At 45.7% G+C, this 22,426-nt stretch overlaps 1 protein-coding gene across 1 annotated transcript in view; it reads right to left on the reverse strand.

The window, feature by feature from the left end:
• Positions 1-22,426, reverse strand: part of TRIM62 (tripartite motif containing 62) — a 151,050-nt gene that overhangs the window by 15,249 nt on the left and 113,375 nt on the right. Inside the window, exon 4 of the mRNA XM_069240293.1 lies at positions 18,398-18,513. Coding sequence (XP_069096394.1) covers positions 18,398-18,513 — 116 coding nt within the window. The remainder of the gene's footprint in view (positions 1-18,397; positions 18,514-22,426) is intronic.

The following is a 22,426-nucleotide window of genomic DNA, read 5'->3' on the forward strand; positions in this document are numbered from 1 at the left end:
TAGTACCTCACTAAACTACAGAATCACAATCTTAGGGTGAGATGGTTCAATACAGATCTAAAACTCCAAAAACCGAAAACAGAATCCCTTAAAAGACATTGAACAAAAATATTCGACGTTAAACACAGTAGGAACCCTTCAAAGGCACCAAACAGGCAATGAGATCCTGGCTTTAGACAGGGCATCTCTGAAGAGTTATGCCCAAACTTTATAATTCGCATTGATTTCCGCAACATTATCGCCTCAACAAAAGTAAAACACTCAAGCTATGATATATTAACACACCACTTCATCAATAAGACTGCTAAACTTGAATCCTATTTCCTCTGAAAAGCAAGTAATGACCCCCTTGAAGCACCTTCCCCACCAAAACAGATGACTTTGATACACAATCTAACCTGGGCCTGTTCAAACCTTTTATCAGAAAAAAAACACACAGGCCAAATCAAAGATTTAGAATAAAAATAATCCTATTAAAATCATCTGCTGTCATATGGATGCAAGAGATTATCAATTTCTCCCTACCGTACAAGTTACTTACCTTCGGTAACAATATATCTGATAAAGACATATTCTAGTTGCAGATTCCTTACCTTTGATTCCCCCCAGCGTCAGTCTTGATTCGGAGATTTTTCTCTGAGCAGTACCTCTGCGCGCCGTCAGGTGGTGAGGGTCAACTCCACGGGCGTCGGCATCGTGATGACGTCGCAGTCATATATAGGCGCCACCCTGGCACGCTGACGTCAGTTTCTTTTCACAACTTTCCACGCCAGTGGCGCGGAGCCATGAAGAACACAGAGTGGTGCACCAAAACTAGGGCCCTTAAAGGGAAGTTCCTGTCCCTATAAATCAGTACACAGTGCGGGAAGGATGGGTGGGTGGGTTGGTAAGGAATCTGCAACTAGAATATGTCTCTACCAGCTATATCGTTACCAAAGGTAAGTAAGTAGTACATCTGATAGAGACTTATAGTTGCATATTCCTTACCTTTGAATAGATACCCAAGCAATACTATCCACGGTGGAGGGCTGCGAACCAACATCACACCAAGAAGTCCTGCAGGACTGAACGGTCAAATGTAGCCGTCCCTGAGAACCTGATTGTTCAGGCAGTAGTGTTTGGTAAAAGTGTGCAGAGAAGCCCACGTTGCCTCCTGACAGATGTCCAGGACTGGAACGCCCTGTGCTAGCGCTGTGGTAGCAACAGTAGCTCTGGTGGAGTGAACACGCAAACCTTCAGGAGGTTGCTTAATAGCCAGAGCGTAGCACATTTTGATGCATTAGAGCACCCATTGTGAAAAGGTCCTCTTCTGCATCGCCTTCCCCTTCTTTGCACAGAACATATCCCACAAAGAGTTGGTCATCCACCCAGAAGTCTTTGGAACGATCAAGGCAGAACGCCAATGCCCTTTTTTAGGTCCAGACAATGGTGTCGCTCCTCTTCATGTGAGGGATGTGGGAGTGCATAAAAGGTTGGCAAGGTGATGGACTGTCCGACATGGAAGGGGGTCTGCATTATGTAGGAAAAAAAACCTGTGCGAAGTACCACTTTGTCAGGATGTATTGCCAGGAAAGGCAGCTTAGATGAAAGAGACTGGAGCTCACTTACTCTGCAGGCAGAGTTGATGGCAACTAAAAAGAGCCTTGATGGTTAAGAGCCATAAAGGGCAGTTGTGAAGCGGCTCGAACAGGGCACACATAAGGTATGTTAATACTAGGTTTAGATCCCATCGGGCATGATGAATGAGATAGGAGGAAAAAGATGTGTGAGGCCTTTAAAAAAACTCCCAACAATGGGAGATTGAAATAAAAAAGAATGATCTGGTAACCTCAAGAAAAGAGAGATAGCAGAAAGATATCCCTTAAGGGTGCCCAGGGTGGAGCCCTGCTGGGCAAGGGAAAGAATAAAGACAAGGACCTGAGAAAGAGAAGCAGATAGAGGATCGACAGATTTTTTTGATACACCATGCCACAAATTTCTTCCAACAACAAGCATAATGCTGCTGCAACAGAAGATCTTCCAGAAGAGGCAGTCTGATAGGAGGAGCTATGGCCATGCTCAATAGCTCAGGATACCAGACTTTTTGTGCCCAGTCCAGAGCCATCAAGATTACTTGGGCCCGGTCTTGCCTGATCTTCTTCAGAACTCTGGGCAGAAATGGTATGGGTGGAAAGGCATACAGGAGGCCTGAATTCCACTTGTGACGAAAAGTGTCGCCGAGCGAATGCCATCTTAGAAACTCCAACGCACAAAACAGCTGACATTGCACGTTCTCTATGGAGGCGAACAAGTCTAACCAAGGTTCTCCCCACTGAAGGAAGAGACCTTGCACCACCTCCGGAAGGAGACGCCATTCGTGATCGACCACGCATCACTGGCTGAGTTTGTCTGCCCTGGTATTCAAGCAGCCCCCCAGGTGTTGAGTCACCACGGAAATGCCCTGATGTTCCAGCCAAGTCCAGAGGCGAATTGCCTCTTGACAAAGGTTCCACGACCCCACTCCGCTTTGTTTGTTGCAGTACCACATGGCGGTGGTGTTGTCTGTGAACACCTGCACTGCTTTCCCTTTCAGAGATGGAAGGAATGCCTTTAATGATAGTCGAAGATTGATACAGAGCCCGGTTTCCGCCAAAGACCAGAGGCCTCTGATCTTCGCCTCTCCCATGTGGCCGCCCCATCCCAGCAGTGACGCATCTGTCACTGCTGTAAGATCTGGTTGGGGAAAGGAGAGGGATCTGACTTTGACCCAATCCTGATTTGTTAACCACCACTGCAGCTCTCTCGCAGTTCCTTCCGAGATCTGGACCTTGTCGGAGAGATTCCCCCTGATGATGCGCCCACTGGAACTTTAGGTCTCACTGCAGAGCCCGCATATGCCATCTGGCCTTTTGAACTAGCAGGATGCAGGAGGCAATGAGGCCCAGCAGCCTCAGAGTCATTCTCACCGAAATCCAGGATAGAGGCTGGAACATCAGTATCATAGCCCAAATATCCTGGACTCACTTTTCGGGAGGATACGCCCAAAACTGCACGGTATCTAGAACAGCTCCGATGAAAGGAAGCATCTAAGAAGGAGTCAGGTGTGACTTCGACATGTTAATAGTGAACCCCATAAAACGCAAAAGGTGCGCAGTAGTCTGGAGGTGGGAGACGACTGTCTAGGGCGAGTTCGCCTTCAACAGGCAAAAGTCGAGGTAGGGGGAAGACTGGGACCCCTAACCTGTGCAGATGAGCTGCCACCACTACCATCACTTTCTTGAACACCCGAGGGGCACTGGTAAGGCCAAAGGGGAGCACGGTAAACTGAAAGTACTGGTGACCTACCACGAATCGTAGGTAACGTCTGTGGGCTGGCAAGACGGGAATGTGGAAGTATGCGTCTTGCAATTCCAACGCTACCATTTAGTCTCTGAGATCCAGGGCAGATAGGACCTGAGCCAATGTCAACATTTTGAACTTCTTCTTGAGGAAGAGGTTGAGGGACCGAAGATCTAATATAGGACGAAGGCCCTTGTCCTTTTTCGGCACCAGAAAGTAGCGGTAATAGCAACCACGACCTACTTCTGGCAACTGAACCCTGTCTATAGCTCCTTTGGCCAAAAGGGCTTGGACTTCCTCACAGAGAAGCGCCAAATGACCCTCTGATATGCAACTGTATGAAGGTGACATGGCTGGAGGAGGTGTCTCGAAGGGGAGGGAGTAACCCCTTTGGACAATCTGGAGGACCCACCTGTCTGAGGTTATGGACTGCCATTGGGGCAGGTGATGGCGAATCCTTCCACCAACTGGTTCCTGGTGTACCTGCGGACTTGGAAGGTTTGGAGGCTGAGGAGGGGGTGCGGGGCGGACTGGGCGGACTGGGCGACCCGCTGGTTCCCTGATCCCCGGGGGAGTGGGATCCATGCAGCATGCGCGGGTCAATGGCCGGGGGAAATAACGCGGTTGGGTGCCCCTTCCATAGCCACGAAAGGGGCGAAAGGTTGACTGCTGGGGTCTTGGAGCAAGCGCAAGGCCAAGGGACCGGGCCGTGGCTCGGGAATCCTTGAAGCGCTCGAGCGCGGAGTCCGCCTTGTCTCCAAAGAGACTATGCCATCAAAGGGCATGTCCATCAGAGATTGCTGGACATCCCCTGAGAAGCCAGATGTTCCCAGCCAGGCATGGCGTCTCAATGCCACAGTTGATGCAACCGATCTGCCCAGAGAGTTGGTCGTATCCAGTCCACAATGAATCATGAACTTTGCTGCATCCCACCAATCTGTCATGGCTTGGTAAAGGACAGTCAAGACCTCCTCCGGAACTCTAGGCAGCACTTCCATGACCATATCCCAGAGAGTATGGGAAAAGCGGCCCAAAAGGAATGCAGTGTTTACGGCCTGCAGCGCTAGACTGTTAGAAGAAAACAACGTCTTCCTCAAGTTGTCCAGTCTTTTTGAATTCCCTATCCTGGGGTGCGGCAGAGAATGCACCCAATGAAGATGAAGCCTGGAAGACCAGCAGTTGGGTGAGGAATTGTGGGTCTGTCGTCACAGGCCGATGGCGGTGGCCAATCGTCCTAGTCACAGGAGCCCCTGTGCTGGGTCTGGACCAAGTACCCAAAAGGACATCCATCAGTGGCTCATTAAAGGGAAGAAGGAGTTCTGATGTGGAAGGCCCCGGCTGAAGCATGTCAGTTAGGATATTAGGCCTAACCTCCACAGAAGGTAGCTCAAGGTCCAAGACCTCAGCTGCCCTTCACACCACCATGGAGTATGAGGCACCCTCCTCCGTAGCCATGGTAGGAGAGAGCATACCAGTGTCAGGGGAGGTGTCTAGACCACTGGCATCACCCAGTCCATTTGGGGGTCAAGCTGGTATTCTAAAGGGTCCCCTCCAAGCACTCCCCGTATCCATACCCATTAGCATAAGGGTCTGGATCATCCCTGGGCCCAGGAGAGCCCATAGAGAATGGAATCGGCGTCTAGCGACGTCGTTCCGGCTCTGGATCATCTGTTATGAGAATGGGATCGACATCGATTGTGGGCCCAACTGATGTTGTGAGTGTTGACCTCGGACCCGATGCCGGGGAAGGCCGTTGTGGCACGAACGGCGTCAGAACCGATCTGAGATTGGCTCCAGAGCTGTGGCCGAAGCCAACGACTTTGAATCCGAGGGGGCCCCAACCAACTCACCTGTGCCTGAGGGAGCCGAAGGTGGGTCGGTCTGCCCAAAAATGAGGCACATTGCCTCATAAAACTCTTTGAGCTGGGCAGGGGTGGCTCCGGCTTCCGGGAAGTCGGAGAAGCACAGGGCGGACCCAGATGAAGGCTCTGAGGATGGAGGTCTAGAGCATTGACGCTCTTCCCGCGCCGCATCTTCCAAGCAATGGGGTGAAGTCGAAGAACGCTTGTCCTTCTTCGACTTTTTTCTTTTGACCTGAATGTCCCGATGATTTCGAGGACGAAGAGTGATGGTGACTCTGCAGCCGGTCCCAAGACCTTCCTCTTGAACCAGACTGTGAGCGCCGCGGAGTCGAGTGTTGGCTGCCATTAGCTCTAGAGACCGCTCCCTGAAAGCTTTTGGGTTCATGGCCCAACACTCGGAGCATGACTTCGGGTCGTGATCGCGCTCCAGGCACCAAAGGCACACAAGGTCCGGATCGGTCACCGACATCATTCAGTGACAGTAGTCGCAGGGCTTAAAACAAGTCTTGCAGGACATCCCTCGACGCATCCACAAACTCGTCAAAAAGAATTTGACAAAAATGTTGCTGTAGTCAAAAAGTGACTGAGGTAGCCCTCTCCGGATCTGTGCGTAGGCTGGCGCGGAAAGAAAAGAACTGACGTCAGCTCGCTGGGGTGGCGCCTATATACAACTGCGACGTCATCTAGGCGAACACTACACCAATCATGCCTGTGGAGTCGATCGACGCCACCAGACGGCTCGCAGAGGTACTGCTTGAAAAAATATCTCCAGATCCAGCCTGACGCCTGGGGGACTTCAAAGGTAAGGAATCTGCAACTAGAAGTCTCTATCAGATAATTGGAATATTTCCAAATTAACGAAAAATAGTACATAAAATCTATAGAAGGAAAAAAAATGGACAGGACCATGACAGCTCAGCAAACTACAGATCAATAAGTAATTGGACTGCTTTAAGTAAACTAGTGTAGTATGGGGAAATGAAGTTCAAAATTTCAAAGAGATAGAATACTATTATAAACAACATCAAGGGACAAAAAATCAAAAGGTAAGTTTCTATATATTTTCTATGCTTCATTCCACAAATATATAGCTTGGTGATATATCTAGATAAGGTCAAATGTGGAGTTAAGAATAGTAAATCCTTACCTCCCTCTCTGCACTTACATTTCTATATTTTGTCCCTTAATATTCTTATGCTATTCTGCCCATCGATATTCAGGATTTGATACTACAACTGAATTACCTCATTGAAGAGGCTTCTTTGTGTCTCTTCTCCACCTTCATCGAACAAAATGGGATTCTGTTAAATAAACACTGTGGATTTTAGACCTAGAATTACTGAACGAACACTAATCTCCCTTAGGGATGACCTCAACAGTTCAGTGAATAGTAATGTGGTTGCTGCCCTCCTGTTGTTTAGCCAGTCATTGGCACTCAACCCTCTGGACCACCCATTGATAGTGCACAGACTATATGTCACTGGGAACCAAGCCACTCTCCTGATCTGGGTAGAATCCTACAAGGACAGACTTCAAATTGCCTCACTACCTTAATTTAGCTCTACACCATACTTGTGTCCAAAAGGTATATCTCGGAGCATCAACAACAGCTTCCCTACTTTTCAACATATACTCAGCCAACACGCACACACCGATGACACCAAGATCATTCTGAAAGTGGAACAATCATCCAGTCTCAAGAATTACAATCCACAATGACAACAGTCTTATTCTAAATGACAAGAATACTAGAGTATTCCCCTAACTTGAGTTCCCTTATTGGAAAGAGGCATCATGGATAAAATATGCAAATACCATTTACAATGGTGTCACTAGAAAAGTAACTGCCATGCTAAAGCAGAAGCCACACAAATACTAAACATTGATAGGACCATATTATTACTGTCAAAATATTTCCAGACTGCAGGCAGAAGCTGAAATATTTGTTGTTTTACTAGACCTTTTAACTGTTTTGGGCTAGTTTGTTCTGTTTCCCATGTTCACCCATTCACTCCCTTTTCCCTGCTTACCTCGCTCTGCCTTACCTCAACTTTCTCTTCTTCCCGCCTTAACTACAACCTTTTGTTGTAGGATCACCAACCCTACAATGTCATAATAGTAAGTAAGGAGTATGTGAAAGACTCCCTACTGTGTTCAGGAACTTGTTTATTAAAACATTTGACTCTAACCAGAAAGAGTCCTGACAGAGTGAGTGAAAGATGTAATTAAATCTGAGAGAGGCTAATGAGATGTTCGTGTGAGTGAGAAGGCAATACATAGAATTTATATGCTTAAAAATCTAACATAAGTCCGCTTGACACTCTGTCAATAGGAAAACACTTTGGCTCTCATGTTAACATTGACGGTACATACCTCCTCCCGTCGCGGTGACTGCCGCCAACATACCACCATCGCGGCTACCATCCATCTGCCATATTATGAACACTGCCTGACTTCCGCCACAATAAGGGCGGAAACCCGGCAGTGCTCATGGTGGTGGACGGTGGTAAGCTGGCTCTGCTACCACCAGCACGGCCACGCCAGTTTAACGCCGCCAGCCGTATTATGACCAGTAATAAGGCCTGAAAGTGTTCTGCTGGCAGTAGCAGCGCCCCTTCCCTGCCGGAAGACCTCCTCACCCAAGGTAAGTCGGGCTTCCGATTGGGGAGGGGATGGAAGGCTGACGGTGGGGGGAGGAGGGGGGTGGGGCGGGGGGGTGTGTGTGTGTGTGTGTGTGTGTGTGTGTGTGTGTGTGTGTGTGTGTGTGTGTGTGTCTCTGAGTGTGTGCATGAATGTCTAAGTGTGTGTGTGTGTGTGTGTGTGTGAATGTATCTGTGTGTCGTTTGCGTGGGTGTATGCATGTGAGTGAATACGTGTAAGAATGGTGAAGTTAGTGCATGTCTGCATATCAATGTGATTGTGTGTAAGAATGTGTGAGTATGTCTGGAAGTGTGCATGTATGAACGTGTGTATGTCAGTGTAAGTGAATGGGTGTATGTCTGATGTGTGTGGGTGTCTGTGTAGGTGTATGCGGGGGTGTGGGGCACTGTGACTAGTGGGAGTGATGTGCAAGTGTGTGGCTGTGGGGGGGTGGGGTCAGTTGTGTGGTGTGTGCATGTATGGGAGGAGTGAGTTAGCGGCTCGGGGGTGGGAGGGTTAGTATGTGTATCGGGTGGGTGGGGGTCGAGTTTGGATGGAGGGGGGCGTCAGGTGAGTGTTGGTGGGTGGGAGAGCCACCTACCGGTGACAGGGAATAAGTTCCCAGTCACCGGTAGGGCCTGCTGCCTTGGTTTGAAAACCATGGCGGTAGGCCGGCTGTCGGGCTGGAGATAGACATCTCTGGCTTGGCCGCTCATAGGACCATGGCGATATGAGTGGAGAAGTGGCGGGTTGGTTGCAGCCAACCCGCCAATCTCATAATGTGGCGGTATGTACCGCCAGCCAGTTGCCAGTCATTCTGCCACATTATCCCTGTCGGGCAGAAGACCCCCAGGGACATAATGAGGGCCTATATACTCTGCATTACTTTGCCTCTAAATTAAATATGTGCTTTATAACAACATGTTTTGTAAACAATGGAAAAACAGTTTTTGCACATTCTAGAGGTTAGGCAGCTGAGTAAACACTGATAAGGATTATGTTACTCACCTTGTAAGCGTCTGTTTATGTCATGTAGCGCTGAATGCACATGCTGCTCTGCATACTCCTGCCATCTAGTAATGGGTCCTGAGTGGTCAAGCAGTTTTCTTCGAAGAAGTGTTCAGAGTCACAAGATTGAATGACTCCTCGTCTCAGTGATGAGCCTATCCATAGTACATTGCCCATGGACTGCTAAGTGTGGATACCAGAAACTGAAGTTTGGGCATTTTGCCTTCTAGGGGTGGTGTTTTTTGTGTATGAAGTAAGACTTGCAGGTGGAGTTCCCGCTTGTGAACGTATTGATGCATCCTGCTGAGGAAGTCATCCAAGTTATTGTCCACACCTGGAAAGTATTCCACCATGAGGTAAATGCGGTAGTGGAATGTCCAATGTCTTGTCTTTTGTGCTAATAATGAAAGGGGGAGAGACTAATTGTGGGCCCGTTTTTGGAGGTAGTACATGGGGGTCAAATTGTCTGTTTTGATTAGAATGACCTTGCTCTGAATGAGGGCCAGAAGACTTTGAGAGTGAAATGTATAGCAACAAGCTTGAGTTAGTTGAAGTAGTGCCTCTAGTGATGAGGAGCCACACTTCTTGTAAATTCAAGTGGTTGAGATGCACCACCCAGGCGCCTTAAGAGGTGTCAGTAGTGATGGCGACTTGTTGAACGAGATCTAGGAAGGGTCTGCTCTGCACCAGATTGTTGCTGTTCCACCACTGTTGAAAGCAATGGATGCTGGACTTTACCAAAACTAGGCTTTTCCGTTGACCCTTCACTTTTGATTATCATTTTGAAAGACATTCTTGTAGTGGGCACATACAGACTAGGCATGGGGTACTATGGTGATGCAAGAAGCCATCATGCCAGGACTCGGATAAAGGTTCTGACAGAGAGTTGACGAATTATCTGAAAAAAGGAGAGAGCTGCTGGAAAGCTAAACACCTTCTGTGGCTAGGGTAGGCTTGGCCTGTAATGGAGTGTAGTACCGACCCTAGAAAAGGCTGATCTTGTAGGGGTTGTAGATGGGAGTGTGTGGCCTTTATAACAAACCCAAGGCTATGAGGTAGTGAAATAGTAGCCCGATAATTGCTAGGAACTGATGCTTGCCTGTACTTTGGATCAACCAATCACTGAAGCAGGGGAAAACATGGATAATCGTCCTCCGTCAAGTGGCCAGCTACTACTTACAGACGCTTTGTCAAGATGCTTGGAGCAGTGATGATGCCGAATGGAAGTACCTTACATTGATAATGATAGTCGCTTACCATGAAGCCGGTGTGGTGCCGGTGGGAGAGATGAATTGGGATGTGGAATTAGATGTATTTGAGGTCTAATGCCACCCATTAATCACCTTGTTGAAGCAGAGAAATGACATCCTGCTCCTGCAGCGTTAACCTATGGAAGTGTTCTGAGAGGATTTAGGGCCATATGTACAAACATTTGCCCATAGACACAGAATGGGTAAAACCCTTTGCTACCTCTGGCCCTTAGTGACTGAGGGGCCAGAGGTTTAAAACGGGCCCCAGGTGTCCTTCTTGGAGATGAGGAAATGAAGAGAGTGAACGTTCTTGCTCCAATGCTGAGGGGGCACTGGTTCTGTGGCCCCTTAATGAAGGAGTGCTTGTACCTCTTCCTGCAGAAGGGGTCACACTCACTGCTGAGGGTGTGGTTGAAGGGTGGAAGGTTGTGTGGAGGGTGAGAAGTTCTAGGAAGTAGCCATAGCAGCCACATTTATCTGATGTGATTTCCTGCCGGGGAAAGAAAATCTTATAGTCTCCCCCTTACATTTGTTGTGTGACCAGGGTGGCAGGGGGTAGGAGTGGGGGTGTAAGGAGAGTCAATGTTTTGAAGTGAAAGCTGCTTTTCCGGAATCTCCTTTACAAAGGACCCTGTTGTTGTTGCCCACATAGGCACCTCTTGTGTAGCCTTGTGCTGCCCTTGTATTGATTATTGCTGCCTTTGGCATGAAAGACCATGGTCTAGGGAGGCAACGTTGGAGCCTGTTCTGTGCTACTGTCTCTGAAAGGAGCTCCTAGGGGATTGGGTCTAAAGGGCATCCTTTGATTTTACAGCATTGGTGTCTTTTTGGATTAGCTCGATCTGCAGGCCAAGATGATGTTTTCCAGTGAAGGGCAGATTGAGCAAATGTTGGTGAACATCGGCCTGAAACGAGGAGCCAAGAGTGTTGTCTGATGAGGATGCTGGTGTTGACCCTACGTGATGCGTTGTTTGCAGCATCAAAGGCGCAGTGGATGGGGGCACTAGAGATAGTTGCCTCTCTGTGACTGTCTCCTCTGGGAGATGCTTGCTAGCTTCTGCATCTCGTCCCACTGAACTTTGTCATAGCGTGACAGAAAGCACACAGATTTTGCTATCATCTGTTTGATGTAGCTCTACTACTAACCTTTCACCAGCAGCATCCATGTTTTTGCTTTCCTTGTTGGGTGGGGGAGAGCATTGCTCGTTTTCGAAGCAGAAGCCTGCTTGTGTGCTCTGTGCAAGAGAGCTGGGTGGGACATGACCCCCTTAAGAAGGCTGGGTTATTGAAAGAGGTTTATAGTTTTTTTTGTCCCCTCGACCTCAGGTGTTATTGCCCTGGCCTTGACAGGCTCCTTAGAAAGTATCAGACACTTGACCTTTAATAGCTGCAGAAACTGTACAGTTCTCTCTGACTTGGATAATGTCTCCTCAAGGAAATTGTCTTCATTATGAAAGACATGCATGTCCACTTTGTGTAAAGTGGCTTCCCACTGGATCACCTTGTGGTAAGCCATGTTGTCATTTGGCTGGGGAGATGCCCTTACAGGATAATGATCTAGATGCTCCGCTGATCGATGTCATGGTTGTCCCATGAGTCATCTGCAAGCACTGGGGCAATAGTGCCTCAAAAGGATCAGCAAAACCAAAGGGGGTTCTGTCCCCATAGGAGGAGTGTGGAGTTCTCTCTGGTAGATGTGAAGGCAATGGAAATCATGACATAAGGGGTGGCGTTAGAGGAGGATGAGAAAAAGGAGGTGGAAAGTAGGACAGAGCCTGGAGTCCATGTGCTTGTATTTTTAGGCTTAGGACCTGGAGGGGACTCCAAAGCGAGCTGTTCTGTGAATGTTAGTTTAATTTTCTGAGGAAAAGTATCAGAAGGTTTTGGTGGAGGGAGCTTTGATTTTGTTTCCGAATGTGGATGGATGAAAAGTATTTTTTGCATTGCATCCAAACCCTCCTGCAGTTTCTGTAAGAATGGTTGATTTGAGACATTAGAGCCAGCCACTGACTAGGTCTTTGGCACCAATAGGAGCTTTGGAGTCAACTGTGGCTTCCAAGTCAAGGTTGGCCTCAGTGCTGGTGTTGAAGGGGTCTTTGGCTTTGTAGAGCCTCGGCGCTTGTTGAGAATGCCTGCTGTCAGAATCATTGTTGGCTCCAATGCCTTTGATCGGTGCTGAATGGTGCCTGAAGGCGGGCAATGCCCTGAAGGCTGCCTCTTGGTCATAGGACTCAATGTCTGACCCCCCTCTAGGGGCAGTGCTCTGCCTCGGCATGAGGCTTGTTGTGCGTATCGGTGCCAACCATACAACACTTGCAGAGGTCTTAGTTTGAGGGCCGGAGGGTGTTGAGGTGAGGAAAAAACCTGTTTTTCCTCCTGTAATGAGTTTGAGGAAAAGGTCACCTCTGGGCTGGGTGATGGCTTATGCGGCAGAATACCTGAAGAGTTAGCATCTTCAACGTTCACGATGTTGGAGGGTTTTTGCTCCATCTTTTGATGCCCCCACCTTACCTCTCGTCAATATCGGCAGCTCATCTTTGAGCACAAGGTAAGACCGACCTTGCATATAATGTCCTCATGGTCACAAAAGTGACAAAGGATACAACTCTTGTGGTGGCTGACCATGGGTACTAGGTGTGGAACTTGCAACAAATCGGAAAGGTGCTCATTCCATCATCCCGAGTGCACCGTCAGAGGATAAATTGTCAAAGGTAAGATTTTGTTGTGAGCGATGTCCTCTGCTTGAGATCAGACTGCACGCTGAATCTTCCGTTGCATCGTAGCCATCTTCAGATTCTTTTTTCTTCCTCTCCTTTTCTCTTTAACTTCCAGTTCATCTTTTTTCACTCCCTTTCCACCTGTTTGCCCTGTTTGAGGGAGGTGGGTGGGTCTCATGTGAATCCAGAAAACTCTTCAAGCTGCAAATCTACTCCTACTGGTAGGTACCCCTTTTGTCTTGCAGCACAAGTCCTTTTCTGCATTCACATGCTGCGCATTAGATTATGCAACGTTATTCCCTTCTTTCGGTTGATTGTGATGAAATGAGGAACAACTTTCAAACCAGTGCTGCATTTGTGCCACTGTGCTTCCTTGTTGTTTTGTAAGTCTGCAAAGTAATATTTCGTAAATGTGTATGGAGAGGCCCGTGTGGCTGCAGTACATATTGTGTCTATGGGCATGTTTGCTAAGGACACTAGAGTTGTGCCCTTTTTCTTTGTTGAGTGAGCTTTGGGGCAGGAAGGAAGAGTTTTCCCTGCCACAGAGTTGTATATTTGTATTGTTTCCACAATCCATTGTGCAATTGTTCCCTTTGTAACAGGGGAGCCTTTGGTCGCTTTTGAGTAGAAGTTGAACATTTTGCTTCCCTTGCTAAACTCTTTAGTCGCTTGTAAATAATACATTCAAGTTTTCCTTGCATCCAGTGCGTTTTTCTAGCATGGTCTATGGGTTTTTAAAAAACACCAGTAACTGAAGACATTGGTTGACATGGAAGTTGCTCACTATCTTGGGTAGGAACTGAGGGTTTGTTCTGAGAACCATTTTATCCTTATGAATTTGCATGTAAGATTCCATTATTGTTAATGCTTGAAGTTTACTCACTCTCCGTAGTGACGTTATTGCAATTAAAAAAGCAGTTTTAAGTGTGATATATCCGAGTTCTGTTCTGAGCATGGGATCAAATGGTTTTGTCATCAATGGTGCTAATACTGTGTTTTGACTCTACATAGGTGCCCGTACCATACTTGGAGGGGGGGGGGGGGGGGCAATTCTTTTGGAGCCCCCCCAGAAATCATTTTACCACTGGTGAGGTAAAGAAAAAGTTTACATGAGGCTCCTCTGGTGAATGCTACAATGGCAGCAAAATACACCTTAAGAGATAAATAGTTTGTCCCACTGTCCAGCAGATGGGTGAGGTATATCAGTATAGTTTCTTGTTTTATTATTGTCTCCACTGACTTGTTTTTAATACACCAGTGGAGGTAGCTTCTACATTTTGCTGCATAGCATTGACTCGTGGTAGGCTTTCTTGCCTCTTATTATTTCCATGGTTCTAGGTTGAAAATGTAGGTGACCAAATTCTATGTATTCACGTCCCCAAGACGCTAGGTTGAGTGCTGCTAGCTCTGGATGAAATACCTTCCTTTTCTGCATTGTAAGGGGGTCCCATTCCTCCATTCTAATCATTTGTCTCTTGGTAGTTCGAGTAGATGTGAGTACCAAGTCTGTGTAGACCATTGTGGTACTTTCCGTGTGAGGAAGGTCCCTGGCTGCTTTGCTTTCTCCATAACCTTTGGGATCAGAGGAACGGGTGGAAAGGTGTAAGCAAATCTCCCTGACCAGTTTAGTGACAAAACATTTCCTTCTGCCTGGTCGGGTTGAAACCTTGAGGCGAAGTGTTGGCATTTTTTGTTCTCTGCTATCATAAACAGATTTATTGTTGCTATGCCCTAGGCTCTGAAGATTGTTCTAGCGTTTTTTTGTTTCCTTCCCATTTGTGTGAGCTGCCTTCCTGTCTGCTCAGTCTGTCTTCCTCTGTGTTCCCTTTCCCCAGTAGGTGGACAGTCTGTAAGTTGATCTTCCTTGGAATCGCTCATATCTCTTGGTCTAGTTTCCTCAGAGTTATTGACCTTTTGCCTCCTTGTTAGATCAAGTAAAACATTGTTGTTGTGTTGTCTGTTTGTATCAGTACGGTTTCCCCAATTATATGTCTGAAGGCCTTCAGAGCTAGAAACATGGTTTTCATCTCCTAGAAGTTGGTGTGATTTATTGCATCGGTGTTGTTCCACTGGCCTTGTATCTTCAGGTTGCTCGTGTGTGCTCCCCACCCCTGGTGGGATGTGTCTGTTGTGTTGGTCACCGTTGGAGTTGGCATCTTGAATGGTCTCCCTAATGTTATGTTCTTTGATGTCCACCATTGTACTTCCTTTTGTGTCTTTGTTGTAACAACCCCTAGATCCTCCCAACTCCTGGTGGCTTGTGACTAGTTGTTGCATAACCATTCCTGGAATGAGCGCATGAGCAGCTTGCATGTTCTGTAAGTGGGATGCATGATGCCATCATGCCCATCAGCTTCATGACTGTCCTCACTTTGAGACTACCTCTAGTATAGGTGAATTTGCTTCACAATTGTCTCTACCCACTTCTGAGTCAGGTATGCTCGAGCGGTCTTCAAATTCAGTCTTGCTCCTAGGAAGACCTTCTCCGACCCTGTTGTGTGGCCACAACTTCTAGTGGTTTTATGGGAAAAACCTAAGCGTTCCAAGGCTGTGATCACGGTTTTAATTTGTCTTTGGCATTTTTGTTTTGTTTTTGCTTTTACCAACCAGTCGCCCAGGTACAGGTATACATGTATTCCTTTCCTTCTCAAAAAGGCTGCGACTACTCAAGACATTTTGTAATGATTTTTGTTTTGTTGGGGCCTAAGCCTGTTGTCCAGTTATTAGATGGTTGATCCTCCCCCTCTGGAGGTTTGTCCTCTAGCCTTTCCTCTACCATGAAAGGGCTGTCTTGCGGGATGTTGCCATTGATGGTAAGTGGCTTTCTTGGGACCCTGTTGAAAGCTGCTTTTGGTTTGTTGTTGGTACTGCCCTATTGGGAAGGATCTCCTGCCTGTGGACCTTGCACTTCCGCCCTTCCTGAATGTACCTCTTTACTGTAAGGCTCCAATTGCCTTAGCTGTATTATTGGCCATTTTGATGGCATAAAAGGTCTGTTATAGTGGCACCCCATAGGACTTTGTGGCCCTTCTGACCAGACTGTTGTATAGTGAGATGTCAAGGGGTGGCAATGATCTTGAGGTATAGTGGTCTACCGCTTCCTCTGGGCTCTCTGTGTCAAGGTAATTCCACTTGTCCTCAAAGCCTCCTGCTGCCTCTTCCCCTTCAGGACTATAGAATTCCTCTTTCGCCTCCTCCTCCAGGGTCTGGTGTCACAGGGGCTTCTAAAGCTGCTTACTCTTCTTTGTCTAGAGTCATGGACGGTTTAGTTTACTTGGAATTTGAAATTCCTTTAATGCGTTGAACTCCCTCTGCATTGAAGGAGAACAGCCATTTTGGCCTTGAGCCTTTGTTTCTTCTTCTCCACCTCTTGAGCACTTTTAATGTCTAGTGTCGGGTATAGACTCTTTTATGGCGTCAGTGGTTCTTCCTCAAAAGGCCTTGGTGCTTCTTTTGGGGCTTCTCAATCCACTATGTTTTCATTGTTTGATGTTCTGCCTTCATCAGTATCCCGAGGCTGAGACTTGTGGGCCTCTTTGGTTTGCGGCTGACATTCAATCATGGTTTTCTTAGACATTGAGGTTGCCTTGTACGTTTTTTTGTTAGCGGTCTTAGCTTCTGAACCTTCCAGTGGTGTTTCTTGCCGCACTTTTCGCTGCATGCTTTCTTTCGGTGTCCTCTTCGAGGAATTCGACATACGATCCTCAATGGTTCAAATCTGCTACATCGACATTAACGTCATCATCACTGGATAAGCCTGGGTCTGTGAGTGATGTCTGTGGTCTCTGGCTATTGGTCATGGCTGAGTGAGATTCCAGTCTTTGTTTTCTGCGTACCTTCAGCGTCTTCGGCATGAACACGGAACAGACCTCACAGTACTCATCCCGGTGGTCCTTCGGAAGGCAGAGACTGCAGACTCTGTGAGGGTGCAGCTGTGCAAACTTATGATGGCAGTTTTGGTAGAATTTAAAGGGAGTGTTTTCCATGACCCCTATCCTTGCCTCATTCCCTGACCATGTATTGCTTCTGGCTGTGTCCCTCGTCAGAGGGAACAGCGAAGGGCCCTATTCTCTATCGTGGATTTATATCCTCATCCGGTTTGGCAATTCAATCATTGCCTTAAAGTTTTTTTGGCGTCTTTCAAAGATTCGTAGGAGCTCCTCCTTTGCTTCAAGACCAAATGGTGGAATAAACAATCTGAAGATGACTACCACATAAAGGAGCATCAGGGACGCCATCTGATGTCAAACAGGGGACAGACCTAGCACCAAATGGTGGTCCACGAAGCCAACAGAAAGAAAAACAAAATAACAAAGCAAAGAAGGAAAACACAGACAATTAGGGACCCAACCACTAGACTGCAGAATAAAAAAAAGGATTCATGCTACAAAATCGCAAAATATTGTTTTTTTCTAGTTTTACAAGTTAAGACTGCACACAATGTCAAAAAATAAATGTTGCAGCACAAAACAATATGGGTGGCAAGAAGAAAATTCTTTAGTGCCCTCTACACTGCACAGAGGGTAATCCAGAGACTGTGGCTTATCTTTCTGCAATTTAAACTTGAGTATAATACCAAAGTAGAACATTTACTTCTAGAATGGTCCACCTTTAAACAACCTGGATATGAGGTAGCAGATTCTTAGCTCAAACATGCAAACTATTATGAAATATACTTCCAAATAAATTAAGAACCAACAGCAACCATCAAAAATTTAGAAGAGTTAGTACTGGCTGTCCCCAAAACACCCACCATAATTGAATGTGTTCAGAATGCAACATACATCTGACCCGCAGTCCCTAGTCCCTCATTGAGAATATTAACGCCCTTACATCTCTCTGTTCCACAAACAACTCGAAAATGCATACCTTCAAACGCTTCATTGCCGGAAGTATAAAATGAAGTATAAATAATGACAAGAAACCATGGTTGTATCAAAGCCAAACTTTTGGCGGTGTTACTAGAACCAACTAAAACAGATTTGCTGGAGCATTTTTTAGGTAACAGGTTTCCAGTTCCTTTTGTGTATGAGCAAAAAAGGTCCACTGCTGATCTCCACTGGTACTGAAGCATAAGGAGCCTGACAGAAAGAAAGGGGAGCTGGATCTTCAGGTGTGCTAACTAGGAGCCATAATACTGAAAAAAGAAGTGGAGGGCAGCCTGGTAGAACCCACGAACCCCAGACTGGAATAATGAAATTAAATTGACAGTGGAGGAACCCTATTAAATTCATGAAGGCATTATTTAAACAAAAGGCTATTTCTCTGTAGGAGCTAACCGCAATGCAAGAACAGGACTTGGAGTGAACAAGTCTGATACAGAGAAGTAAGATTTCATTATGAACAGTGTTCTTGTTGACTTTGATACACCTGTTTACCTACTGTAATTCTGGTCAGTGTCACTACCCGGCACACTCACTCTTGAAGTAGGGTCCTGGGGGCTGGGATGATTTTTACTCTATAGGCAGTATGCCCTGAAATTGACCTGAAGCATTAAAGGCCTCTGAAGCCCATCACATTCGAGAATAGTGGAGGAAAATACAAATTATGCATTTATTTGCTTTCTTCAATCTGAACACATAAATAATTTTAAGTTCCTTACCAGGATGGATATCCTGGAAAAGCGATTTCCAGATAGTGTATTGTAAGGGACCTGTGTATTTGGAGGTAGGAAAGTCTTCGTAAGTCAGGTTTGTCTCGTGGATCTTCCCTTTCAGCCTGGAATGAAAACCAAATATGTTAACAAGCAAACCTTAAATCTTCTTGAAGCTTTTGTGAGCAGGATCATACTTTGGGAACACATCTACACTGTAAGATACCCAGGGTTTACTGTGTCAGTTGTGTTCAATAAAGAAATTATGTCAAAGGGTTACTGATCAATGTCAGAGGACTAATTACTCACCTTTCACCAAAGCATCACACAGTCGAATTAACCACTAAATAAGCCTTGGCAGCACTGAAAAGACTTCTACCTAACTGGTTTTTCAACATAGATGGATAGGAATTTGGTCTTGGGCTATAACGAAGAATGCAGAAAAATGCAACTTTGGGAACGTTCAGAAGAAAAATGGATCAGGCCAATTGTAACAGTGGTGGGAGTCCAAGAACCTGGCTTTTGGGAAATGCAGAAGGAACATGCATACAGGGAAACACAGGAAATGGGTGTAGATTGCGGTACATAACTCGGAAAGAATTGGAATACCTTAGCTGAGCTAGATAATGTACCTAAACCAACACATCTAAAGAAAAGATAAGAATACTTCGGATCAAGAGCTGCTAAAGAACAAATACACAACGGGCTATTAGCAATTTTCATCACCAGTACTATCACCCACCAATACATAGGTAAGGCAGTATCCAACCTGTGAAGTATATTGTTCACTGAGATTCCAAACATCAGTCTATGTTTCCAAAGAAGACTCTCACAAGGCTGAGGGTCAGAAGAACTGCACCTCTATCGCTATACAACCTGCAAAGACATCCCAAACATATATAAAACTCCACAAGAGGCTGACACCAGGTTGAAGACCCCCGCAGCATAAACATCCAACCTGCAGTGAAAACCCCACATGAACATCTATTAGTCTTCTTAACCCTTTATGGTCATTTGATCAAGGCTGCCAATAAGAGTATAGCGGCCTCCTGTTGAAATAAAGGCCTAGGGTCAAGCAATTTCGATGTACATTGATCTGCCCTACGAAACTATGGAGTGAACCACTCTCTACGTATTTCTATTCACTAGTTATCTCAGTTTATGGCCTACCACAACATAAAAACCTGTTCACACAATCAGGGATCACGAATGAAAACATGCTTAACAGGCGTTAGATGTTTAACATCTGAGTTTCCGTTTAAACTTCAGGAAAGCTCCTGTTTGCTTGGCTTTGCAACAGAATAAGCACAAAAGTTTTTGAGCGTTTAGTAACTAACAGGACCATCTTGCGGGATAACAATGCATAAATGGACGCGCCTGTGTAAAGCAACATGCTACTAACAGCTACGCTGGATACTGGAAAAGGTAAAGGGATAATATGACCGGGCTCTTCTGATAGCTCTTCTTTTTAAAAAAAACGTTAAATATAATTGTTAAACAAATAGAAAGGGATTAAGGATAGACAATTGAGATCCCGGGTTGAGCAAGACTGCAGCATACAAATAACAATGAAAGGGAAGAGCAAGGTCCTTTCCTTCTGTCATGTTATTTCTGGTGGATAGGGTTACTCCTGCAGACTATTTACTTGAAAACTCACAGACGCCAGACTGGGTCCGAAATGTTTCTCCACGGCACTTACCATCACCTGCATCACTTTATTTGGCACTGTGTTGTAATGCAACTCCACTCGAAGTGATGTGCTTAATGACATATAAAGCACACATGCAACGGTAATGTCAGTTTCTTCTACTTTCCAAACCTAAACTTGTGGGCATAAAAATGATTGAGCACAAAAGATAAGTAATACAAAGCACCTCACGTAGAAGAAGATGAGGGGGCATAAGTAATGTTGGAGTAATAAAAACCATCAGAAAGAATATTGCAGAAAGTAACATATTTTAATCAATATTAACGCCTGCAGAAAACCCACTTGAACACTCCCAGAGCTCCAACTCAACACAAGAGGAAGGATGACAATAAAGAATCAGTAAAAAGAAAAAAAAGAAAAGACAGCAAAACTACCGTACCAAAATCTGTCTGAGACTGTCTTCCCATTTTAAGGCAATGTTTCAACAAATAGTGAAGACCAAGCAGCAGTACCACGAATAGATTGTACTGGGGCACCTCTCAACAGAGCCAAAGCTACTCCTCTTGGATGCCCCTAAAATCCCTAGGACTTCCCAGTTACCTCATGACAATGTTTCACAACCAAAGAAATCCAGAGAGCTATAGTCTGCTTCTTAACTGCAACTAAAAAGGAACTTTCCAAGAAAAACGTGAGATCACATGGTATGAAGACGATCAAAAAATAATCCATGAAACACATTAACATTAAGTTTGCATCTAACAACAGAACAATAAAAGTCTGTGGGGGAATCTATTCGGAAGCCCTCAAAGAAACCTAACCACAGCAGAAAGCTTAAACAACACGCCTTGCTTTAGTGATAAAAAAAAACAGGTTGATACGGCTGCTAAATACATCATAAACGTCATTAAACTAAGCTCTCTTTCAGACAGGTGCACGGCAAACATCGGACAATGAACCACCTGTACTTAAAGGAGGTCAATAGACCAAACGCTAAACAATTTACAGATGCAGATCACCCGACAGAATAAACTGCACACTTCTTCCACTTCTTGTTGACACTTCTTCCACAAAGCGTCTATTATTTTTTAACATCTTTTTTCTGTTAACATCAACCAGAAGACCATCAAGGTGTAATTTTACATATGGGAGTCATATGAACTACAGCTACAAATACAGCTTAACCAGCAAAACGTTAGCATCTAATTTCTATTCTGTTTAAGTTTACTTGTTGAAGCTTGCATAGTGAGACACTTTGTAGCTGGATGATCTGACAACTATGGAGATTGGTAAGAGCTGCACTGTACTTCTTTGACACCGACATAAAAACTGAAGGAGCTGACCGAGATTAGGATCAAGGTTCCTTCACCTACTCGGGTAATGCCTTATTGAGGGGCACTTAATGTTCCGACCTCCTAACCGTTAGAAGAGATTTTTAAGGCCGTTGTTTAAACATTGTTTACATTCAATGTCTCAGCAGCTTTATCAATGGCTGCTGCTTTGTGAGCCTGCTCAAGAGAAGCATGCCCCTCTGGATCGAAAAACACAGTTTCAGAGGCGCAATCCTCAGCTTGCACTTCTTAAATTAACTAAAAGCCTGGTGCTTGAATCAAGAGGTGACAATAACCCAGCTGAAGAATCTGATTCTTGCTGCACATAATTAGAAAAATCTAGAGATTGGAATATGAACATTTTTGTTAAAAACTGACCATGGAGTGACCTTTGGATCAGTTCCATCTCTATTTATCAAAGGACAAAATTGTTACATCCAAAGAGGATTCTTCACCAGTGCTGGCTAGCCCTGAAGGCAACGTTGAGTACTCGGCGCACTGAGCTGATACTGAAGTCGAAGTCATCAATCAACATCACACATTATTTCACTACCTCCTCTGGAGCCTACAAAGGCCTCTCAGAGGGAGGAGAGGCAAACATTTAAACAGAGCACCATACACCTGTCTGGCTCAAACACTAGACGTTGGAAAACTAACTTGAAGAATACAGGGAAGAGAAGGTACTGACTCCAAAGAAGACTTTGGAGAGTAAAGTTCTTACACCTCGCTCTTCCTCCTTTGATGTTTCTTCTCTTTCTTATGTCACTGATGTCAACGGTCACTTTTGCCTCTTTCATCGACCTAGATTTTGTATTAAATCTGGAGTGGGAGTCTAGAGATTTTTTAATGAAGGCAAACATCAGCTTAGAATGTCTGTCCCCAAGTGCTTTCAGATGCATCCTTTGGCGGTGGTCAGCCCTTGAATGGTCGTAATCCTGTTCAAGACACCACAAATACAAAGGGTATGGGGTTCAGTCATGGTCAGTTGTTTCCTAGATGTGCAGGAATTAAACCCTGAAGATTTCAGAGATGGCAATGTTAAACAAAGTCTCCAAAACCAGC

Source organism: Pleurodeles waltl, chromosome 6 (assembly GCF_031143425.1).
Source record: "Pleurodeles waltl isolate 20211129_DDA chromosome 6, aPleWal1.hap1.20221129, whole genome shotgun sequence".
Classification (NCBI taxonomy): Eukaryota; Metazoa; Chordata; class Amphibia; order Caudata; family Salamandridae; genus Pleurodeles; species Pleurodeles waltl.